Source organism: Sminthopsis crassicaudata, chromosome 1, assembly GCF_048593235.1.
Source record: "Sminthopsis crassicaudata isolate SCR6 chromosome 1, ASM4859323v1, whole genome shotgun sequence".
NCBI classification, from domain to species: domain Eukaryota; kingdom Metazoa; phylum Chordata; class Mammalia; order Dasyuromorphia; family Dasyuridae; genus Sminthopsis; species Sminthopsis crassicaudata.
In genome coordinates, this window is record NC_133617.1 from 582,508,566 (window position 1) to 582,531,504 (window position 22,939).

A 22,939-nucleotide genomic window follows, 5' to 3' on the forward strand; every position below is an offset into this window, starting at 1 on the left:
ACACACACACACACACACACACACGCTCTTCACCTAGCAGTAGCCCTAATTTAACTTGCAAGTTCCTAGGTCCTATAACTAATCCTCAGGAGCACCCACTGTGTTAGCCTACCCCTTCCTACTAAAGAAAATCAGTACCCGAGTGGGGACAAGAAATGTTTATTTTTTATTTCTAGAATGGAACTTCCAGTGACTTATTTTCAGTGTTCTGTGTTCCAAAAAGTTAATGAGGGCTCGTAGCTCTAATTGTAGCTAAGCTTTGAGCCCATTTTTTTTTTTTTCAATTCTTCACCTCTAATCATGGCTTTTATCTCAAAAAATATATGCTGTTGGTTCCAAAGGAAGGTAGATGAGCAGATGAGATGTTAATGCAAATCCATTATGACCAATACAAAATGACTTACAATCATAATAAAATGTAGTAATTTGAGATTTGCAAAGTGATGTGTGTGTACATGTGTGAATTTATGTTCCTTAAGACAACTATGCGAGTTTGGTACTATTGTTACACTAGCACAGATGAAGAAAATGAGTTCCTAAGAAACTAAATTTCCTTAAAATAATAAGTGGTATCTATCCAAAAGCATCAACAAGTATTCTGTGTAATGGAGATAAACTAGAAATATTCCCATTTTGATCAGGAATGATACAAGGTTGACCATTATTACTAATACTATTCAATATTGTATTAGAAATGTTAGCTTTAGCAATGAGAAGAAAAAAAAATTGAAGGAATAGGAGTAGGTAAGGAGGAAATAAAATTATCACTCTTTGTAGATGATACTAGGATATACTTAGAGAATTAAAAAGCTACTAGAAACAACAACTTTAGCAAAGGATAAATCCATATAAATCATCATCATTTCTATATTACTAGTAAAATCCAGCAACAAGAAAAAGAAAGAGAAATCCCATTTAAGATAATTGTAGATAATATAAAACATCTTGGAGTTTGCTTGCCAAGACAAAGCCAGGAGACATATTAACACAATTATAGAACACTTTTCATACAAGTTAAGTTAGATCTAAACAATTGGAAGAATATCAAGTGATCATGAATAGGCTGAGCTAATATATAATAATAATGACAATTCTACATAAATTAATTTACTTCTTCAGGACCATGCCAACCAAACTGACAAGAAATTAGTTTATAGAACTAGGGAAAATAATTACAAAATTAATCTGGAAAAATAAAAGGTCAAGAATTTCAAATAAATTAATGGAAAAAATGCAAAGGAAGGTTTTAGGTCTATAGCAGGCCTAAAACTATGTTATAAAATAGCAGTCACCAAAACTGCTTGGTACTGGCTAAACTGACTAAAACAGAGTAGAGAATCAATCAATAGATTAGGTTTCCAAGACACAATAGTCAATAACTACAGTAATCTAGTCTTTGCTAAACCCAAAGACTCCAGTTTCTGGGATAAGAGCTCACTATTTGACAAAAGTTGCTGGGAAGAATGGAAAATAGTGTGGCAGAAACTAGGCATTGATCAACATCTAACACCCTATGCCAAGATAAGGTTGAAATGAGTTCACAATTTAGACATAAAGGGTAATATTGTAAGCAAATGAGGAAAACAAGGAATAGTCTACCTTTCAGATTCATGAAGAAGGGAAGAATTTATGGCCAAAGAAGAACTAGAAATCATTATGAAATGGAAAATGGGTAATTTTGATTATATTAAATTAAAAGGGTTTTGTACAAATAAAACAATGTAGCTAAGCAGAAAACTGGGGGAAATTTTTTTTGCATCCAAGGGTTCTGATGAAGGCCTCATTTCTAAAATATAGAGAAAATTGACTCAAATTTATAAGAATAGAAGCCATTCTCCAATTGATAAATGGTCAAAGAATATGAACAGACCATTTTCAGACAAAGAAATTAAAACCATTTCTAGTTATATGGGGAAAAAAATGATGTAGATCACTATTGATTAGTTAGTCTTCAGAGTTATCCTGAGGAACCACATCACACCTCTCAGATTGGCTAAAATGACAGGAAAAAATGATAAATGTACAAGGGGATGAGGGAAAACTGGGGGCACTAACGCACTGTTGATGGAGTTATGAAATGATCCAACAATTCTGAGAGAGGGAAAAGGACCCACATGTGCAAAAATGTTTGTAGCAGACCTTTTTGTAGTGTCAAAGAACTGGAAATTGAGTGGATGCCCATCACTTAGGGAATGGCTTGAATAATTTGTTACATATGAATGTAATTGAATATTACTGTTCTATATGAAATGATGAGCACCTGATTTCAGAAAAGCCTGAAAAGACTTATATGAACTGATGCTAAATGAAGTAAGTAGAACCAAGAGAACATATATACGTGTGTGTGTGTGTGTGTGTGTGTGTGTGTGTGTGTGTTTATAGTGCAACAACAAGATTATGTGCTGATCAATTATGATGGACTTGGCTCTTTTCAACACTGAGGTGATTCAAGTCAATTCCAATAGACTTGTGATAGAAAAAGCCATCCATATCCAGTGAGAGTATTTGTCTGCTTGTTTTTTTCTTTCTCTGGTTTTTTTTTTTCTCTTTTTCTTTTATTTTTCTTACACAAGACAAATGTGAAAATATCTTTAGAAGAATTGCACATGTTTAAGCTATATTGGATTACTTGCTGTTTGGAGAGGATAAAGAGGGGAAGTTGGGAGAAAAATTTGGAGCACAAAGTTTGTGAGGGTGAATGTTGAAAATTATCTATGCATGTTTTGAAAATAAAAAGCTTTAATAAAAAATAAAAATAAATTAAAAAACAAAACAAAATACATGCAAAGATAATTTTCAACATTCACCCTTACAAAAACTTCTCTTCCAAAAATTTTCCCCTTCTTTTCCTACCCTCTTCCCTAGAGAGCAAGTAATCTAATATATGTTAAACATGTGCAATTCTTCTATACATGTTTCCACAATTATCATCTTTGTATATATTTTGAAAAACAAAAATCTCTTATATTTAAAAAGTACTTCACTATATATTATCCATATATACATTATATAATACTGTATACATATGTTGTATATGCATACAACACTATACATGTATGAGATATATACACACACTACACTACATATAAGTTATATATATATATATATATATATATATATATATATATATATACACACACATTATATGGCACTACCCATGTGCTATTTATATACATATAATATACATATAGAGCATATACTATATATACTACAAATATTACATATATTTTGTTATAACTACATGCACATATGCTATATATGCATTATATAATACTATACACATATATACTATATATTATTTTCTTTAAAATAATTTATTTTTTTCCAGGGAAGCAGGAGAATGGGTCTTTTGTGGAGTTTTTCCCTCCTTTAAAGATATTTAGCCTTGGATCAATGATCACTAAATTTAAAGAAAAATTAAAAACTTTTTTTTCTTTAGAATATTATATCAAAGGCAGCAAGATGGCTGGATCGAGCACTGGCTCTAGAGTCAGGAGGAACTGAGTTTAAATCCATCCTCAGACACTTAATATTTCCTAGCTATGTGATCCTGGGCAAGTCATTTAACACCAATTGCCTCACCAAAAAAAAAAAAAAAGAATCTTACGTCAACCAGTGGATTAAACTTTTATCAGAAAGCTGTAACTGAGTATAGATTTTGCTATGTATATTTTCCCAAATTGATTAGTCTAAAAATCTTAAATTCTGCTTTTAATTCAAGAAAGGCATGCCATCATTCTATAAAGAATATCATATGCTTCTTTTTTCTTGTCATTTACACATAGTTTGCAATGGAAAAATTAAGATGGCATTAAATATCAAGAAATTAGTTCCCAAATATCTTAGTACTAGTGGGCAATTTTATTTTTGTTTGTCAAACTTTAACCAGTCAACAGTGTCTGTGGAAAAGTACTATAAATATCTGACTGAAAACAGTTATAGGTCATGGGATCTTAAATTTAAAGGAACTTTGGAGAGCATTCAAATATTCATTCATTCATTCATTCATTCACTTAATATCAAGTATTTGGTTTCCTTTGTGTACTTGTTCCAAACCACAACTATTGTTTATAGAACCCTAAAACAAACATTCTAAAGCCCATTAGACTCATAGGGTATTGTAGCTAGAAGGGCCCTTATTAGGTAATATGGTAGTTTCTCTGTTTACAAAAGTAGAAAATAATATTTTCTTAAAAGAAAGATTAATAGTGATGGAAGGGGGAATTTCATTAAATTTCTTTCCACATAGTATTTCCATTAACATTTACTTCTTAATTTAGTTTTCTAATAATAGGAAGCAGGAATCTTATCCACTTAAATATTATAGATTGACCTGAAAGGAGGTTTTTTCTCTTCATTCTGTTTTCCTTTTTCTTTTTAGACCAATCCTACATACCTGGCTAAACTGATTTTCCAGATGCCACAGAATAAGTCAACGAAATTCATGGACAGTGTAATTTTCACACTATACAATTATGCTTCCAATCAAAGAGAAGAATTTCTGCTTCTCAAGCTTTTTAAAACTGCCCTAGAAGAGGAAATAGAGTGAGTATGTAAGCTTAGTAGTGTGCACAGGTTGATAAACACTATTTCTTTGTATAGTAGTTGTTTCTCTAATGACATGATTTACTCTAAAATTAGTATTTCATTATATGTTTATGGAAATGTTCTGAAAAATCACTGGTTTATGTAAATATTTAAAATTAAAGGTCAATATTTTCAGACTTGGGACAATGAGGTATTGCCAGGGGAATAGTACTCTAGACCTGAAGTTAGTAAGACCTGAGTTGAAATGTGACTTCCGACATTTATTAGCTATGTGACCTTGTTTGCCTCAGATGTCTCATCTATAAAATAAGCTGTCGAAAGAAATGGAAAGGCTTTAGCTCCTCATCTGTAAAATGAGTTGGAGAAGAAAATCATAAACCATTCTAGTATCTTTGCCAAAAAACAAAAAAAACAAAAAACAAACTTCAAATAGTCATAAAAAACCAAACACAATTGAAATGACTGAACCACTACAATAATAGAAATGGAAAGAATTAGGTGAATGTAAGACATTGAAAAGGAAGCATCTATAGGGATGTAGATTTGAGGAGAAAGAATTAAAGGGACAGCTAGATGGTACAGTGGATAGAGCACTAGCCCTGAAGTCAGGAGGACTTGATTTAAAATCTGGCCTCAGACCCTTCTCAGCTGTGTGACCCTGGGCAAGTCACTTAACCCCTATTGCATTAGAAGAAAGAAAGAGGGGCAGCTAGGTGGTGCAGTGGATAGAGCACCAGCCTTGAATTCAGGAGGACCCGAGTTCAAATCTGGTCTCAGACATTTAACACTTCCTAGCTGTGTGACCCTGGGCAAGTCACTTAACCCCAGCCTAAAAAAAAAAAAAAAAAAAAAGAAGAAAGAGAGAGAAAGAAAGATGTGTTTTCTAGTTGTAGTAATTAGACACAACTCAAAGTTCTTGGGCCCACTTCATAGGAAAATAAATCATGGCAACATAAATGTAAAGCTGTCAGAAACTTCCTGGGTCCTATAATCCAGTCCCGTCATTTTGCAGATGACTCACTAAACTTAAGGAATTTGTGCAGTCACACCGTTTGTAAATTCCAAAGTCAGGATAAGTTTTCAATTTCCAAAACCTACCTTCTTTCTTCTGCATATGTCTGAGAGAGGGAAGAAGAAAAGAGGAAAGAGAAGAAAGGAGACAAAAAAAGAGGGGAGAAATTTGGTGTTGGAAGAAAAATTTATTTGAAGAAGATAATAATTAAACTTTAGAAATACTAAATTAGAGGTGCTGGTATAATGGCTAAGTATCACTATGCAATGGAAAAGTCGAAAGCTGGAACCATAATTTAAAAGGGAAATCAGAAATGGATTGATAGCGTTAAGAATCATTCATATATATATATATATATATATATATATATATATATATATATATATATATATATTAAACCTCTGACCTTAAAGACCTTTAATTCCTTCCAAGACTCAGCCCAAGGATTCCCTTTCATATGAGACCTTTTCTAAGTACTAGATCCTTCCCATTTATGTTACCTTCTATCTATTTGTAACTTGGCTATAGTAATTATTATGTATTGCCTCTCCCATTAGAATGTAAACACCCTTAGGAGAGATACTGTTTTTATTTGATCCTTATATTCCCAGCACTTAGCACAGTGCCTGGAACATTTTAAACACTTCTTAAATGCTTGCTGATTGATTGAAGTCATAGGAATAGATGGCATCTCCCAAAAAGAGGGAGAGAAATTAGTCACAGACATTTAGGGATTTGGGATATAGTAGGAAAAGTCAACACAGAAACAGTCACAGATTTGTAAGGGAAACCAGATTTCTGCAAAGAGAAAAGGGATGTAGTCATCAGTGTGTCAAATGTTACAAGGAACTCAAGGAAAAAGAAAACTATATATGGTGAATGGGAAGTTGTTGACTTTCAAGAGGTTTTTTAAGAGTAGAAGGAAAGCAAGATTTCCTTATATTAAGAAATTATGAGTGGCTTAAAAAAAAAGTGTGGGATGTGGGTATAGACAACTTGTTTGGGAAATCTGGAAATGAAAGACTCAAGTAAAGCCACAATATCCAGTGCATAGGACAAACTCGATAAATACTTGTAAAAGGAATAGAAAAATCAGTGAGGACAATCTTTTTGTGCTGGCTTTATTCTTGAACCAGTGAAATGAAGAACAATGAAAAATTATTCTTAATGCCTTTAGCCCTCTCTGTGAAAGAGGCATGGAACTAGAAAAAATGATGATAATTTAAACTATGTGAACTTTTATTTTTGTGGAAAAGAAAGAATCCTAAATTATTTGATGGCACAGAGAATTGGATTCTTTGGCCATAGGAGCAAACTCTTTTTGATTCTTATTATTTTGGTTCTTATAGATCCAAAGTGGATCAAGTACAGGAAATAGTAACTGGAAACCCTACTGTCATCAAGATGGTTGTCAGCTTCAACCGAGGAGCCCGAGGACAAAACACTCTACGTCAGCTACTTGCCCCAGTGGTGAAAGAGATCATTGATGATAAATCTCTTGTCATCAACACAAACCCAGTGGATGTCTACAAGGCATGGGTTAATCAATTAGAAATGCAGACTGGAGAGGCCAGGTAACAAAACTTTCTAATTTTCTCCTATTATTCCCCCCCTTCCCTCACAAAAAAAAAAAAACTGAATTATAGCCATAATATATAGTAGCTTTCCTCTAGTAAAGCCTTGCTGACACTTCATTAAAGTATCACACTGCCAAAAATTCATTGAACTGCCATCTGAGGACCAGTCTAGCTAATCTAAGAGAAGTGCATTCCTTCATCTGGCTGGTCACCAGAAGACTTTTTTGATGTTGTGTGTATGTGAGGTGCTATTTTGTTGTTATTTTGTTTTATTCCAACATCTCATGAAGGTCATCTTCTAAATCATGGAGAGGTAGTAAATACCCACATCTAGTAAATCCACACATCTTTTGAAATATTGATGTATATAATGTATACATGACCTTTGTTTCTTTGTTTCACCTTTCCTCCCCATCCTTCTTTTTCCCCCCTTTTTCTCTCTGTTGTTTTCTTCTCCATCTTTTCTTTCTTCTCTTCTACCTCTCTTATTCCCTGCCTCTTTTCCTTCCTCTCCTTTCTTTATTTCCCAGTCCTTCTTTTATCTCTCTCCTTGTATCCTTCCTTCTCCCTATCTGATGTGTCTGTCCCTTGTTACTTCCTCTTTCTCTTCCTTTCCCCTTTCCCCTTCCTCATCTTCCTACCTCTCACATAATTGAAATTTGTCTATTTTCCTTTAACTAGATCATCTTGACAATTTTACACTTCCTTTCAGTTAAAATGGAGTATTAGAGCCCAAATTATCTGTAATTCTCTTCTCTTCATTACTTGAATTATGAATGACATAATCAGAAATAATAAGTTGTGGTTCACTTGCTCCTACTTAAATATAAATGACTTTGTAAATCACTGAGATAAAGCTTTAATGAGAAACATCAATTTACCTCAGCCTGAATTAAAAATAAATTAGCTATTAGCTCATTTCAGCATTATTTTCTCTGTGTAACAATTCTGTGTCACATACAGTTTTATTCTTCTTGGTAAATCAGAAAGCAGGTCTGAGTCAATTAACTAAAAATTCAGACTCATTCAAAGTCATTACTTGCAATATAGGTTAAGTTTATTTTTTTGGTGTTGATTCATTGTAAAATGGGGGAAATCTGCGTAAGAATTCTTTGCCATTGCCCTTTCTGTAGTGGCTAGAAACTGGAAATTGAAAGGATGCCCATCAATTGGAGAATGGCTAGGTAAATTGTGGTATATGAATGTTATGGAATATTATTGTTCTGTAAGAAATGACCAGCAGGATGATTTCAGAGAGGCCTGAAGAGACTTACATGAACTGATGCTGAGTGAAATGAACAGAACCAGGAAATCATTATATCAGATCAGTTCTGATGGAAGTGGATATCTTCAACAATGAGAGAATCCAAATCAGTTCTAATTGATCAGTAATGAACAGAACCAGCTACACCCAGTGAAAGATCACTGGGAAATGAGTGTGGACCACGACATAGTATTTACACTCTTTCTGCTATTGTTTGCTTGCATTTTTTTTTCTTCCCAGGTTATTTTTACCTTCTTTCTAAATCTGATTTTTCTTGTGTTGTCTTGTGGCAAGACAACTCTATAAATATGTATACATATATTGTATTTAACATATGCTTTTTTTTGAATAGTTTTTATTTACCAGATATAGGCATGGGTAATTTTATAACATTGACAATTGCCAAACCTTTTGTTCTAATTTTTCCCCTCCCCCCATTGGCAGATTGACTAATACATAATATATGTTTAACATATTTTTTTTATTTTATATGTTTTTATTTCCAAGTTTATAGTTTTTTGTTTGTTTGTTTGTTTGTTTTTTTATTTTCTTGCTTTAACATTTAACATGTATGGGGCTACCTACCATCTAAGAGAAGAGGTAGAAGGAAGAAGGGGAAAAGTTGAAACAGAAGTTTTCCAAAAGTCAATGTTGAAAAATTACCCATGCATATGTTTTGTCAAGAAAAAGCTACAATTAAAAAAAAATCTTTTAAAAATAAAAGGGCAAAAAAAAAAAAAAAAAAAGAGTTCTTTGCCATTGTACTGATAGGGAAAAGCTAGTTTTTCTATTACTGCCACCAAGTTAAACTTGGTAGGCTTGTTAAGCAACCTGAGCAACAATGTCCTCTTGTCCCAATTCTGCTTCCCCTAGCCCAGCTTTGTGCAAATTTCCTTTTTTTATTAGCATTAGTGGAGAAGATAGAATTCATTGGGACCAAAGTTTTGCTTTGTAATGAATTTTTCAGGTATTATTGTATGAATAAAGAATGAGATTTTGGTTGAAGAGAGGGAGCCACTGTAATCCACTTAAAACTTCTTTAATGTTTTCAGCAAGCTGCCATATGATGTCACAACAGAACAAGCCTTAACACACACTGAAGTAAAAAGTAAATTAGAGGCTTCTATTCAAAACTTGCGAAGAGTAACTGATAAAGTCTTGGACTCAATATTTTCTTCCCTGGATCAAATACCGTAAGTGACAAGTTATGAATCTAGAATACTCCCTTAATATTTCCTAGAAAGTTTCTTAAACTTTCTCCCAAAATATTATAGAAAAAAATTAGTTTTATTTATTTTACTTTCACTGAGTATTTTAAGGGAAATACAATGCTGTTTAGTTTACTTCTATGAATAACACTTTTCCTTCCAATAGAGGGAGCACTTTTCTATGTCTTGGCTCAAATTATGATTTAGTCAGAGGGTGGCTGATTCCAATATCATCTCATTTCACATTTAGATTCTTTTAGAAATATCTTTATTTTGCTTAACTATGACAATTTCTATGACTTTCTCTTATTCAGTTTTATTTTTCTTTTGTCAAATCTTGTATATGTAGCTATGGAATGAGATATATAGCCAAAGTTCTGAAGAATTCCCTCCATAAGAAATTCCCTGATGCAACAGAAGATGAGCTTTTGAAGGTAGATTTTTCATTTTAGCTTGTTTGGGGGACATAGACCAGAAGCGATGTGATGCCATTTTGCAAGTTTTCAAAAACATGTATAAAAAGCCTGTTCAAATTAATTGTACATAACACACACACACACATACATGTTTATATGTACTTACAGATATATGTGAGTATATAATGAGTGCTTAGATTATTTTGTTTCTCACAATTTATTTTAATTCTTAATTGTGCTGATATAATCAATTTCTTTATATCCTATTCAATATTGTTATGGGTTTTTTTGAGAGAAACAATAAGCACTTATCTCTATAAAAAACTAATCTAGTGGAGACAGCATGGTACTCTGACTGGAGGACTGTTCTTAGTCGTGAAAAGCCAGCTTCAAGTCTCCTGATATATATTGACTATGTAATCATGGACAAGTTTACACAATTAATGTTCCAGATAGCATTTTCTCTGCATCTTCTTTTTTTAAAGAGCTGTTTTACATTTCTGGAGGGGCTCTCCCACTGCAATAAAATCTTCCTTACAAGCCAAAGAACCTATGAATCTACCTTCCTTCAGCTGATTTTATCAGAATCCAGGTCCTAATTCCAGATCCAGTGCTCTCTCCACTTGAGATCTAAGAGTTTTTAAGAAACTCAGAGGAGGTGTTCTACTTTGAGAAATTGCCAGCAAATATTGAAATTGCTTTGTAATCACAGAAAAACTAAAGGAAAAACTTAAGAGGTCCATTTTCCTTTCATGTCTGCAGATTGTAGGAAATCTCCTCTATTATCGGTATATGAATCCTGCAATTGTTGCTCCAGATGGCTTTGACATCATTGACATGACAGCAGGAGGTCAGATACACCCTGACCAAAGGAGAAACTTGGGATCAGTGGCCAAAGTTTTACAGCATGCTGCCTCAAACAAGATGTTTGAAGGTGAAAATGACCATCTTTCATCAATGAACAGTTATTTATCAGAGACATATGAGAAGTTCAGGTATGGATAACCAGTGGGTTGGGAAGAAAACTTTTCTATGGGAAAATAAGTTCATTTTGTGTGACCAAAAATTAACATGGGTGAGAAAACAAGAAACTCTATAGATTTAGGATTCTTTCTAGATCATCTCTTTGCCAATTTGTGGAAAGAGAAGGATCAAGAAAACTAGAGGAAGCTATTATTTCAAATCCATTTGAACCTACTTGGAAATGAAAGATGAGAATTGAAGTCATCTTAATAGCAATAATTATAGCTTCCTTAATTGGATAGAAAAGTAGATGTAATATACTTTGTCATTTGATTCTTACAACAAAATTATAAGATAATGCAACTATTATTCCATATTTAGAGATGAAGAAACTGATGCCCCCAGAATAATTTGAATTGTCCACGATCATTTCTCAGTTAATCAGCACAAGCAGAATTTATTTCTAAATCCTCCAGCCTGAAGTGAAGTATATCTTCTACCATGTTATTGTCTTTCAAAACATTTCTCCCATTCACCTTGGGTCACATCTTGACTATGGCTAAAGAATAGTTATGTTTACTGCTTCTAACTGTGCTCACTACCCATTCTTCTCAGTCAGTCTGGCTTTATTGCTCCTTTCAAGGTGTGACACAAATGATCCACTTTATCACTAATTATATAGCTTTTTATTTCATCCTTGATCTTTGATGCATTTGATATCAGCCCTGGAACCTTTTCTTGATACTTCTTTTTCCAGACTGTTTTTATAGTTCTCCAGCTTATATCTCTTGCTTTTTTTTTTTTTTTTAAATTCTCCCTTGTTGGTTCCTCATATTTATTCCTCATGGAAGCTCTGTCCTTGGTGCTCTTTTCTTCTCTGTGTGATTTCATCTATTTCCATGGCTTTGGTTATCTGTTTTCAAACCTATAGTTCTACTTCCAAATTCTCCCCAGAGCTCTAGTTCCAGATAACCAAGAGTCAAATGGCCACCTTCACATGTATATCCTATTAGAATCTCAGATCTGTCAATATCAATATGTACTAGAAACTGTTAAATTATATGTTTGCAAAAAAAAGACAAAATAATCCCTGTCCTCAAGCAGCTTGCATTCTAAAAGAGAAAACAACATATAAGTAAGTAGTTATGTGCAAGATTTATGTGATACAAATAGAAAGTAATTTCAAGGGGGAAGATATTAGAAGGTAAAGAGACTCTTACAGAAGATAGGGTTTGATCAGAGTCTTGAAGGAGACTAGGGAGACTGAGGCAGAGATCAGAAAAGAGAGCATTCCAGATACGTGGGGAGCCATAGATCAACACAGAGTATAATGTTAAGTAAACTGTTATACCTGGATCTTGAAGTTTAGTGAGAAGGAGTAAAGTATAGGGAGAACTGAAACAGTAGGAAGGACCAGATTATGAAGAGCATTAAGTGATAAACAAAAACTGTTTTTGAAGCCAAAGATAATCAGGAGTGACTGTAGTTCATTGAACTGTAGGAAACCTGGTCAGAACTATACTTGAAAAAAGATCACATTGATAGTTTAGAGGAAGATGAAATGGAATGGAGAAACATCAGGAGACCAGATGGCTGAACTTATTTCTTCCTAAAACTGTCCCCCTAAATTTTCTATTTCTATTAATGAAATTACCAGTCACTCAGAATTGTAATTTTAGAGCCATCTTTGGCTTTTCCTTCACTGCCATTTCCACTTGCTACATCCTGTAGATTCTATTTTGATGCTTTTTCAGTCTCTTCAATGTATCCTCTTATTTCCATTTTAACTGCCATAATTTAACCCATTATAAATTCTTTACTAGACTGGTATAAAAGGTCTTCTTGCCTCTAATTCTTCTACCTTTAAACACATCCTTCATACCACTGGGTGAATTATCTTTCTAAGGATGATCATGTCACTTCTATTTTCAAAGACCTATTTCCTATCAAATAACTATATAAATCTGCATTCTGGTATTCAAGATCTTTCCCATTTTAATTCTAACTTATCCTTATCAAATAACTAGATGGCAAGTAGCTAGAACACTGGGCCTAGAGTCAGGAAAAACTAAGTCTAAATATGTCCTGAGACAGTCTGGGCCAATACTATTCTTTCCTTAATTTGAACCTAACCCTGGATACCTTTTTTTTTTTTTTTTTTTTTTTTAAGATTATTTTGGTATCCTCAAATAAAAGCAATTTCTCAAATTTCTTGATTTTCACGTTTCTGGATTTCTTATTTACATTTATCACATTCTCTCTTTAATGATAGTCATTGTCTACATCTTCCCCTTATTTTTATTATTCTCAGGGGAGCAGCAAGGATATGTGCCTCACCCATCTATGTTTCCTCAATGCCTGCTAATGATATTTTGCAGATATTAAACATTTAAGAACTGCCAGGGGAATTTAAATAAAAGAATATTTTTTGTGGAGATGTTTTTTGTTTTAAAAATATGTTATAAAATAGGTTATAATGGTGATTCCTTTGCATTTCCCTTCTTGCTTGTCCAACTCCTAGTGTGTTAAAACCAAATAACCTCTTAGTAATTAAGTCAACAGAAGACAAAATACTTCTAAATTTTAGCCAATAGATCTTTAATTTCAAATATTAGGTCACAAATCAGAATTTTAGCTTAATTGAAGAGTAGAAAATGCTCCCTTTAACTTTATTATAACAGAGTAAGCTCTTTGCTTCATAATTTGTTTTCATATTCTCTCACTTGTGATTACATTAAGTTTCTTTTTTTTTTTTTTTTTTTTTTTTTTTTTTTTTGATTACATTAAGTTTCTTAACTATGAAGGTAATTTAGGCCAAACATTTATATTAAATCATTTGCAACTGAAATTTTTTTTCCCCCTTGAAAACACTAAATAAATTAATCTTTCTCCCATTAGTATGGGTTTGTCTTTAGTGAGAAAATCCCAATGGTTCATACTTCCCTTCTTACAATAATAATGGGTGTGATGTATTTCTCTCTCCTTTTTTTAAAGAACACTTTCCCACTCAGGAAGAATCTGTCTCATCTGCAGGAAACAATTAGAGGAAACAATCTGTTTTGATTTGATGGTCTGGGAAAATCCAATTTATTGCATATACTAAAGGTGGTGTGTAATGCATGCCCTTTCTACTGATCCTTCAGAATGTTAAGCATAGGGATTTGTGAGCTAGAATATTCTGTTCAGTTGTCACTGTTGTTCATTCATTTTCAATCAGGACTTTTTTCAGGTGTCCATTAGGAATTTTCTTGGCAAAGATACTGGAGTTGTTTGCTATTTCTTTATCCATTTCATTTTTACCAATGAGGAAACTAATACAAACAGAGCTAAGTAACTTGCCCAAAGTTACATAGCTATTAAGTGTCTGAGATCAGATCTGAACTCAATTCTTTACTCTTTATCCACTGTACCACCCCATTGTTAAGGAGTTAATCCCAAAATATGTGTTAAATGATTGCTTATAGACAAGAAAGGAATCTGTGCATTTGGAAGCATATCTTATCCTAATGTTCTCTTTAAACACTTGATAATCTTGGCTTTTATTTTGTTGACTTGTCTCAGTTTGGTACTTTAGGCAAGTATAGAAAAATTCTTTTTTTATTGGTTTCTGGTCTTCACCTAGAGAAATTTAGGAAAAGGGAAATAATTATATTCCTTGTGACTAGGAGCACATCCCTATGTGTGTAAATAAATTTTCTTTGATCTAAGCCTCATTGCCCAACATTAGAAAATGGCATTTACGTTGACTTTATTGAATAGAGTGTATAAGATTTTGGTCACCATAAGTTAACTATACATGTCATTAAGAAGGTATAAAGAAGGGGGCAGCTGGGTGGCACAGTGGATAGAGCACCAGCCTTGAATTCAGGAGGACCCAAGTTCAAATCTGGTCTTGAGCACTTAACACTTCCTAGCTGTATGACCCTGGGCAAATCACTTGGGAAAAAAAAAAAAAGAAGGTATAAAGAAATATATAATACATTCCTTGAAAGTCCTGCCCCCCTCCTTTTTTTTTTTTTTTTTTTTTTTTTTTTTTTTTTTTTGCCATTTTGAGGGATGTATTTCTTTTCCCTGTATCCTTTATTATCCAAATTTCCCTCCATGGATTTTCCTAGCATTAAAAGTAAATACATAAATTCTCATTCTCAGCTCTTCCCTTCTATCTTAAAAATATATAATAATCAAACAAAAAACCCTAAAGAGAAATATTAACCCATTTATTGTACTTATAGATGTTTTAGAATCTGGAGAGTGATTCAGGATTTGGTTGAATAAAAAATTTATACTACAAGTAAACTTTGGCATTTTTATTCTTTGTGCCCCTTAAGCATTTAAGAGTTTGTCTACAAGACAGTGGGATCTTGGGCTCTTGGAGAGTTTCTTGGTACCAATGTAAGACCCTCATGTCTATGAGACTAAGCTCAAAGTTAGCCATGGAATGATTTATATTCTTCTTTTCATTCCTTTGCTTTGTTCATCATTCCTTCAATCAATGATAATGCCCAAAGGTCTTAAGGATTAATATGAAAGTGAAGGTAACAGAGAATAATAACTACTCTCATAGAACTTCGGGCAACAAACAAACATAGCAAAAATGAGACTTTTTTGCTATACTAAAGAGAAAAGCCAGGAAGCCATTTTTAAGCTTTTAATCTTCTTTCTCCCCTTTCCTATCATATGCATGTCTGTTGACCTGACAGAGACTTAGAGATTCATGGCACCTCACTAAGACTTTGGCTGAAATATGAAAAATATCCTTCAATAAATCTAGTTTGGATAAATCAGTTTTGTGCAATCTCGCTGTCTCTTTTTCCTGAGCTAACACAAATACTGATTGACCTTAACTGCTTATTTAGAAAGGAAATTGCAGCCAAATACAAGATTTTTAAATGGGTAGAAGAATTTGAACTAGGTCTTTTCATTTTAAAGAAAATATTCTATATCTGAGCATTTTTATCTTTTTAGTGTCCAACAATAGATCAGGAATTTCCACCAATATACAGAATAGATAGTAGGAAACTTTCTAATGATGTATATTATGAAACAGAGCAGGGAATATGTAAGAGTTTTCAGTTATTCTTGTCTAATAGGCCAGTTGTTCTGCTCAGAAATGCCTATGTCAGTTATCGTTTTAAGGAATATTAATATTTTAGGTTCAGATTAGCCAAAAGTCTTGGAAATTGTGGGGAAGGAGTAGAAAAGTTAGAGTAATAGATCATAGTAGCTGATACTCTACACTTGAAATCAAGAAGTCTAAACCTCAAAACACAAGCTACTTGCATGACCAGGGCTAAGTCACTTAACCACTCTGCCTCAACTTCCTTGGGTTTAATAGGGAGTGGTGTGACTCAGTGTGTCAAGGACTCTTCTAGCTCTTAAATATAGTCCACTATGATGATATGACACACTTAAGGGGAGATTTGCTAGTCATATTGACATCGTGACTTTTCCAGTGCTTCCAAAATGCCTGGTATTGAGTTCTCAGAAGTCCAAAGGTCTCTTCAAAAAACTGCTTCTTAGTTTTTGTAGAATACAAGCCTGGCTGTCCCCACAAGTCTAGCTTACAAGCACTCTCCAGGATTTAGGGTTTGTACTTCAAGGATCTATAATTTAACTCTTTTCACTGAAGATCACAACCTGTCTGTTCATTTTCTCTTAGATAATTATCTGAAACTCATCAAAGTCAAATGACTTGTCTATGGTCACACAAGTTCATAGGTATCATAGGCAGAATTTGTATATAGTACATTGTGCATCTCTTTTGTTAGCCTCGTGGTTTTTAGTTGTGTGTGTCCTTAGTTCTTGAAGATAACCCTGACAAGTGAGATGAGGTGATGAAATGGGAAGTAAATGACCCGATTTGAGTGAAGGAGGACTGTGTAGGGTCACCTGCTTCACTTTCTCCTCCAGAGCTATTTGAGTCCTGTGTTTTTTAGACTTTTGACTTAAATACCCAGTAACATTTTAAAAAATTAAACTTATATCTTAATTTTCTTGTCCTTTCTTTCATTTGAAGGAGTTCATTTTCAAGTAGGCTTTGAAACATAAGTTCAATAGAAGAATCCCCATCTCTCTAGTTACCCTCCAGATGAGCCTCAGAGGTGTAGAGATGTCTTTATTATATATATATATATATATATATATATATATATATATGTCAGCAAATGTGAATAAGCTGAGGAAGGTACACCATATACCAGAGATAAGAGGCTGTGATAGAGAATCCTTCAAGAGGCAGATAAAGGAAGATGAACTACCTTGTCCAAGAGACACATTCTCGAAACATTATTTTGATGAGACTGTTCAACTAATCTATTTTTGTGCTATTATCTTGTCTTTTCTTCTTTTTTAGAAACTTTTTCCAGGAAGCATGTAATGTCCCTGAGCCTGAAGATAAGTTTAATATTGATGAATATACAGACATGGTAACAGTCAGCAAACCCATCATATACATATCAATAGAAGAGATCATCAACACTCATTCTGTAAGTAGAAAGGGAGTAAGTTGGCATGAAAAATGAACAAGGCCATCAATGTGTATTTTCAGCTATTTTTAGGGGTTTTTTGGGTTGTTTTGGGAGAGAGTAGCTATTAGAGGGAAAGTGAACATTGTACAGAAGTTTTGTGTTCATGCATACATAAATTCGTATTTATTTTTATTTTCTGGATTTCTTGAACACAAACCTACCTGTTCTTATTCCTTTATACCATTTCAATTCCTAAATAAGCAACTCACTACTTATTTATTTATTTATCTACTTTTCTATTTATTTATTATTCAATTAATTAATTAAAACTCAGTGACTAATTTTTTTATACTGCCTGATTAAGAGATCAAATTATGAATGTATAACTTAAAGGAGAAACGCACTCCTTGCTTCATTACTATACTCTTTTCCCTCTACTACAAGGAACATGATCCACTTTTTAACCCAACCTGACCTCTCTCCCCTAGGAAATCCTCTCTAGACTTTGACAGATAAGAACTATCCTCCATTCAGGATGTGGGTAGCTGAGACAACATTTTAACCCTGTTACTAACAGCCTATAGGGGATCTTCTCTTTATCTAGGGAAATACTTTTTGTTTATACATATGACTTCTAGACTACTTCTGTCTACATCATGTAAGTCATTATCAACAAATTCTCCTAAATAATTGTAATGGGAGGCATAACTAGTTCCCTATTTACATACTTTTAAAGACCTAAGAAAATGGCCCCTATTGTGAGGTGTTTGTTTTTTTTTTTTTTTCTAATGTTGAGGGATATTGGGATTTTCTGAAAGAATCATCTTTATTTGCTGAATAGTTTTGGTTCCTAAAAAGAACACACCCAAATTTCTTTCTGTGATTCTTAATGAGATTAACCTTAATATTAAAAATCAAGTATAGCATAGATAACTAAAAATCTATGGATAATCATGAAATATCATTGTGTTCAATTGTAATCTCATCTTGCCATCAGTGAGGTTTGAGTGACAGTTATAAGAAAGAGAAACAATTTTTTCTTTGCTTCATAAACTTTTTTTAATGAATCAAAACTTGTGGGTTAAGGGATAAATCACATTCTGACCCTGAGTTCCTCAATCTTCCAAAGATATCATAAGAAAATTAACTGATACTCTCATTGCTCTCTTAAAATATTGGCCAACAGCAGACTACTTTCTGCTCCTTACCCTGACAAGCCATATATATTTACATCCAACAAATTGGGAGTCCTCTGGAGGCCCTAAAGTTTTTTTAATTGTCCCTTTCATTTTTGTTCATTGCCACAGCTATTAGTGATCAATTGAAAAAATGAGCTACACAAATGAAATAAAGGGGATTAGTTTCTTTTCTAAAAGTTTCACTAAAAACTCAGAAAACACGCATAGTGGTATAAAATTTCTAAAAATAAAAATGTATAGACAAGCAGTAGACTAATTTATGCAGGACAGGTTATTGTCTACTCTTTTGGCAATACTTTGTTTATTTTACTAGGACCATTTCAACACAATGGCTATGTGATGGTAAGGGAAATAGTTATAAATCCAATTTAACAATAATTTATAAACACCTTCTATATACCAGGGACTGTATTTGGTACTTAGAATACAAAAACAAATAAGTACTTGTCCTCAGGAAAATTGCATTCTCTCCTAGAAAAAAACTGGAAGGAAAAAAGGAAAGGAAAGGAGAAAAAGACAAGGGAAGGTAATAAGGCAGAAGGTAAGGAAGAAAGAAAAGAAGGAAAAAGGAGGGAGAGAGGAAGTAAGGAAAGAAGAAAGGTGAGAGGGAAGAACTTACTAAGAGCTTACTATGTGCCAGGCACTATGCTAAGCCCTTTGCAAATATTATCTCATTTGATGCTCACAGTAATCCTAGATGGTAGATGCTATTATACCTTCATTTCATAGTTAAAGAAAGTAAATACAGTAATTGACTTGCCCAGTAACACTTGGCTAGGTAGAATCTGAATCTTAAGCTCAGGTCTTCCTGACCTATACCACTTTAGTTGCTTAACAAACGATAGGAGGAGGTGTAAGAGGAGAGGTAGATTAAGTTAAAATTTTTAAAGGAGGATATCAACTAAGCAAGCTTGAAAAAAAAAGTGAGATTTTTGACTGACAGAGTTGTGGAGAGAGGATATTTCAGGAATGGGAAATGGATTGTGCAAATTCATGAAAGCAGAAGATGGGTATTTTGGAAGGAAAAAAAGGACAAGGGAATGTAGGAAGGCAGAAGGAAAAGAAGAAAGAAAAGAAGGAAAAAGGAGGGAGAGAGGAAGTAAGGAAAGAAGAAATGAGGGGAGGGAAGAACTTAGTAAGAGCTTACTATGTGCCAGGCACTATGTTAGAGGAGTAGTTCAATATAACTGGAAAATAGTATTGCGAAGGATGGAGAGGGGAAATAAAGGGAAATGAAGATGTAGTGACTGGAGCTCAATTCTGGTAGACATTGAATGCCAGGCTAAAGGTTTGCATGTGCTCCTATAAACAGCAGAACATCAAAGGTTTTTTAAGAAAGAGAGTTTGCACAGACACCACCAGTGTTCCTTCTAATTCTTGAGATTTGGTGATTCTTCAAATAAAAGAGATACTTTTCATAATAATGAATTATATAAAATAATATGTATAATATAATAACATAATATATGTAATAATCATAATAAAAAAATTGTGCACCTTATGCAATTATACAGTAAATATATTATTAAGGATTGTTCCAGGCATTAACTTTTCAGCAGAGTAGGAATAGAGCATAAAATCTTCACTGCATATGTGTTTAAATGCATTCTAAAGACAAGTAATTCCTTCCTTCCAGAATGGAACAAGGTGCTATTTTAGGGGGAAAAAAAAAAATCCAAGTCCAGTCAATTTTTAATTCTTAATTTAAGAAGGATTTAAAATGTATGGGTGGGTATAGGTATATATATGTGTCAATAGATAGATAAACTGAAAAGAATCTGTAAATTGTTTCTCTCTGTGTCATATTATTCATATTACTTCTTAATAAGCCAAGTCATGTGAAGCATACCTAAGGATTGTCTCAGATTCCATCATGTGGTAAACTGAAAGCAGAAATGTAAAAGGAAGAATGATTTGGAAAGAGTTCTACAAATGGTCTTTTTTAGATAAGAAAGCCTACAAATATACATACTTATATTGTGATTCATTGCCTCAGTTCGTTACCACCTGCCCTTTGAGAAGTTAGTCTTTAAAATAGAATCCTCTGCCTCTGAACAATTGGAAAATGAGGGGATGCCCATCAGTTGGGGAATGGCGGAATAAGTTATGGTATGTGAAAGTAATGGAATATTGTTGTTCTATAAGAAATGATGAGCAGGCTGATTTCAGAAAAGCATGGATGAACTGACACTGAATGAAGCAAGCAGAATCAGGAAAACATGGTCCACAGCAACAGAAACATTGTGTGATAATCAAGTGTAGTAGACTTAGCTCTTCTCTGCAGTTCAGTGATCCAAAGCAATTCCAACAAACTTGGGATGGAAAATGTTATTCACATCCAGAGAGAGAACTGTGGAGACTAAATGTAAACTGAAGCGTACTATTTTCACTTTTTTTTTCCTTTTTTTTTTTTCCTTTCTCGTGGTTTTTCCTTTTGTTCTTATTTTTCTCTCCCAACATAATTCATGGAAATGTATAAAAAATGAATATACATGTATAATATTTTTTAAATTAAAAAACAAAATAGATCCTCCCCAAAAGACTTTTCAAACACTTTCTATCCTGTTTGTCAAAGTATAGGATATTAATTCTATAGTTTTAACTATTACTTTAATATTCTAATATCCCTATAGAGTCTATCCTTATGGGATAAAAATTCTGTAATCTAAGAAATGGTTTTATTATCCTATCTATCTATCCATCAGTCTATCTAGCGATTATCCACTTTAGGGGATAGAATCAATCAATTAGCAAGCATTATTAAGCATCTACTATATGCCAGGTATTGTACCAGCCACTGACTCTTCAGCACAGCAGGGATAGAACATAAAATTCTCATGACAAATGTTTACATGTATCCTAAAGGCAAATAGTTCCTCTTAAAATGCAACAGGCAACTGTTATAGAAGTATTCAGTTTAATAAATTCTTAAATCATAGCAGAAACTAAAGCTGCATTGCCAGCAAAAATTGGTCTTGGGTCCCTTGCCAGTCTACAAGTTGCTTGGTAACTCAGCAGTATATCATTCAGTTCTCACCATGTTATGTACCTCTTATATGCAAAGTATCAGGAGAATTGGCATTATTATTTCCTTTTCTTAAGTACCATGTTTTTACTGATTTTTTTAGTCCCTCTTCTTGATGGAGAAACACTTAATTCATTTACATGTTACCTAAATCCATAAAGTTAAAAAAAAAAAAAAAAAAAAAAGAGGAGGAATCATCTGTTCTGCAAGATTGGTAGCAAGGCTAGTTCAGGAAACTTTGAAGTGAAGTACTTAAATAAGGTCTGATAGCAACATCATGCCTTCCTATGCCCTGCTACTATAATTGCTGCACCCATCTTAGCATGAGCTAAGATAAAGAGGAAAAAGAGTCTCTTTCTTTCCACTGCCATTTCTTGAATGCCAATTTCACATTCAAGTTCTCAGATACATTTAACAAAACGTCCAAAGAAAAACAAAAGAACTAAAAATTGGGTGATAGATTAAGAAATAGTCATGTGACTTTTGTTTTTATGTCTTTTTTTTTTTTTTTTTTTTAATATTAAGCTATTATTAGAACACCAAGATGCAATTGCTCCTGAAAAAGATGACCAACTGAATGAGTTACTAGAAGGTTTAGGAGAAGTCCCTGATGTGGAATCTTTTCTTGGTAAGATTTTTTTTTTTTTAACTAATCATGAAGAAGTGTATGAATGAACCAATGAAATATTATGAAGTAAAATGGGTTAAGCATTGGATATACAAATAGAAAATCAAGATAGTCCCTACTCTCAAGGACTTCCCATCCCAATGCAGAGAGAAAGCATATGCAAAGTTTCAACTAAAAATCAGAGGGAAAGGTCCCAAGATTCTTAAGGCTCAATAGCAAAGTAGATACTAATATCTTTTCCTTAATATTTCCACTGATAAAATCATATCAGTTTATGATATTGAAATATTTGATGCTGGGTTGTAAGTTTTTTTGTATTTTTTGTATTTTTTTTTTTTTTTTTTTTTGCTGAAGCAATTGGGGTTAAGTGCCTGGGGTCACACAGGAAATGTTTAGTGTTTGAGGGCAGATTTCAACTCGGGTCCTCCTGACTTCAGGACCCGTGCTCTATCCACTGCACTACTTAGCTGTAAATTTTTCTCTTCCAAATGCTTTTAACGTCTTGGAACTGCCTTCATCAGGGTGGAAGAGAGGTGTTGCTCAAGGTAGGAGTGATGTTTTGACCTAGTATATGTTATTTTGTCTTTCTCCTTCAAAGTGCTAACTTTGGCTAGGCTGACTTGAATGTCTTA

The 22,939-nt window shown here is 33.4% G+C and overlaps 1 protein-coding gene across 2 annotated transcripts in view; it reads left to right on the forward strand.

The window, feature by feature from the left end:
* IQGAP2 (IQ motif containing GTPase activating protein 2) overlaps nt 1-22,939 on the forward strand; it is a 323,406-nt gene that overhangs the window by 271,229 nt on the left and 29,238 nt on the right. The window contains exons 23-30 of one of the 2 annotated variants that reach the window (XM_074282311.1): nt 4,382-4,545; nt 6,910-7,134; nt 9,454-9,594; nt 9,959-10,043; nt 10,788-11,020; nt 17,341-17,473; nt 22,205-22,307; nt 22,829-22,852. In XM_074282311.1, coding sequence (XP_074138412.1) covers nt 4,382-4,545; nt 6,910-7,134; nt 9,454-9,594; nt 9,959-10,043; nt 10,788-11,020; nt 17,341-17,473; nt 22,205-22,307; nt 22,829-22,852 — 1,108 coding nt within the window. The remainder of the gene's footprint in view (nt 1-4,381; nt 4,546-6,909; nt 7,135-9,453; nt 9,595-9,958; nt 10,044-10,787; nt 11,021-17,340; nt 17,474-22,204; nt 22,308-22,828; nt 22,853-22,939) is intronic. The other variant, XM_074282312.1, reaches the window with a different exon arrangement.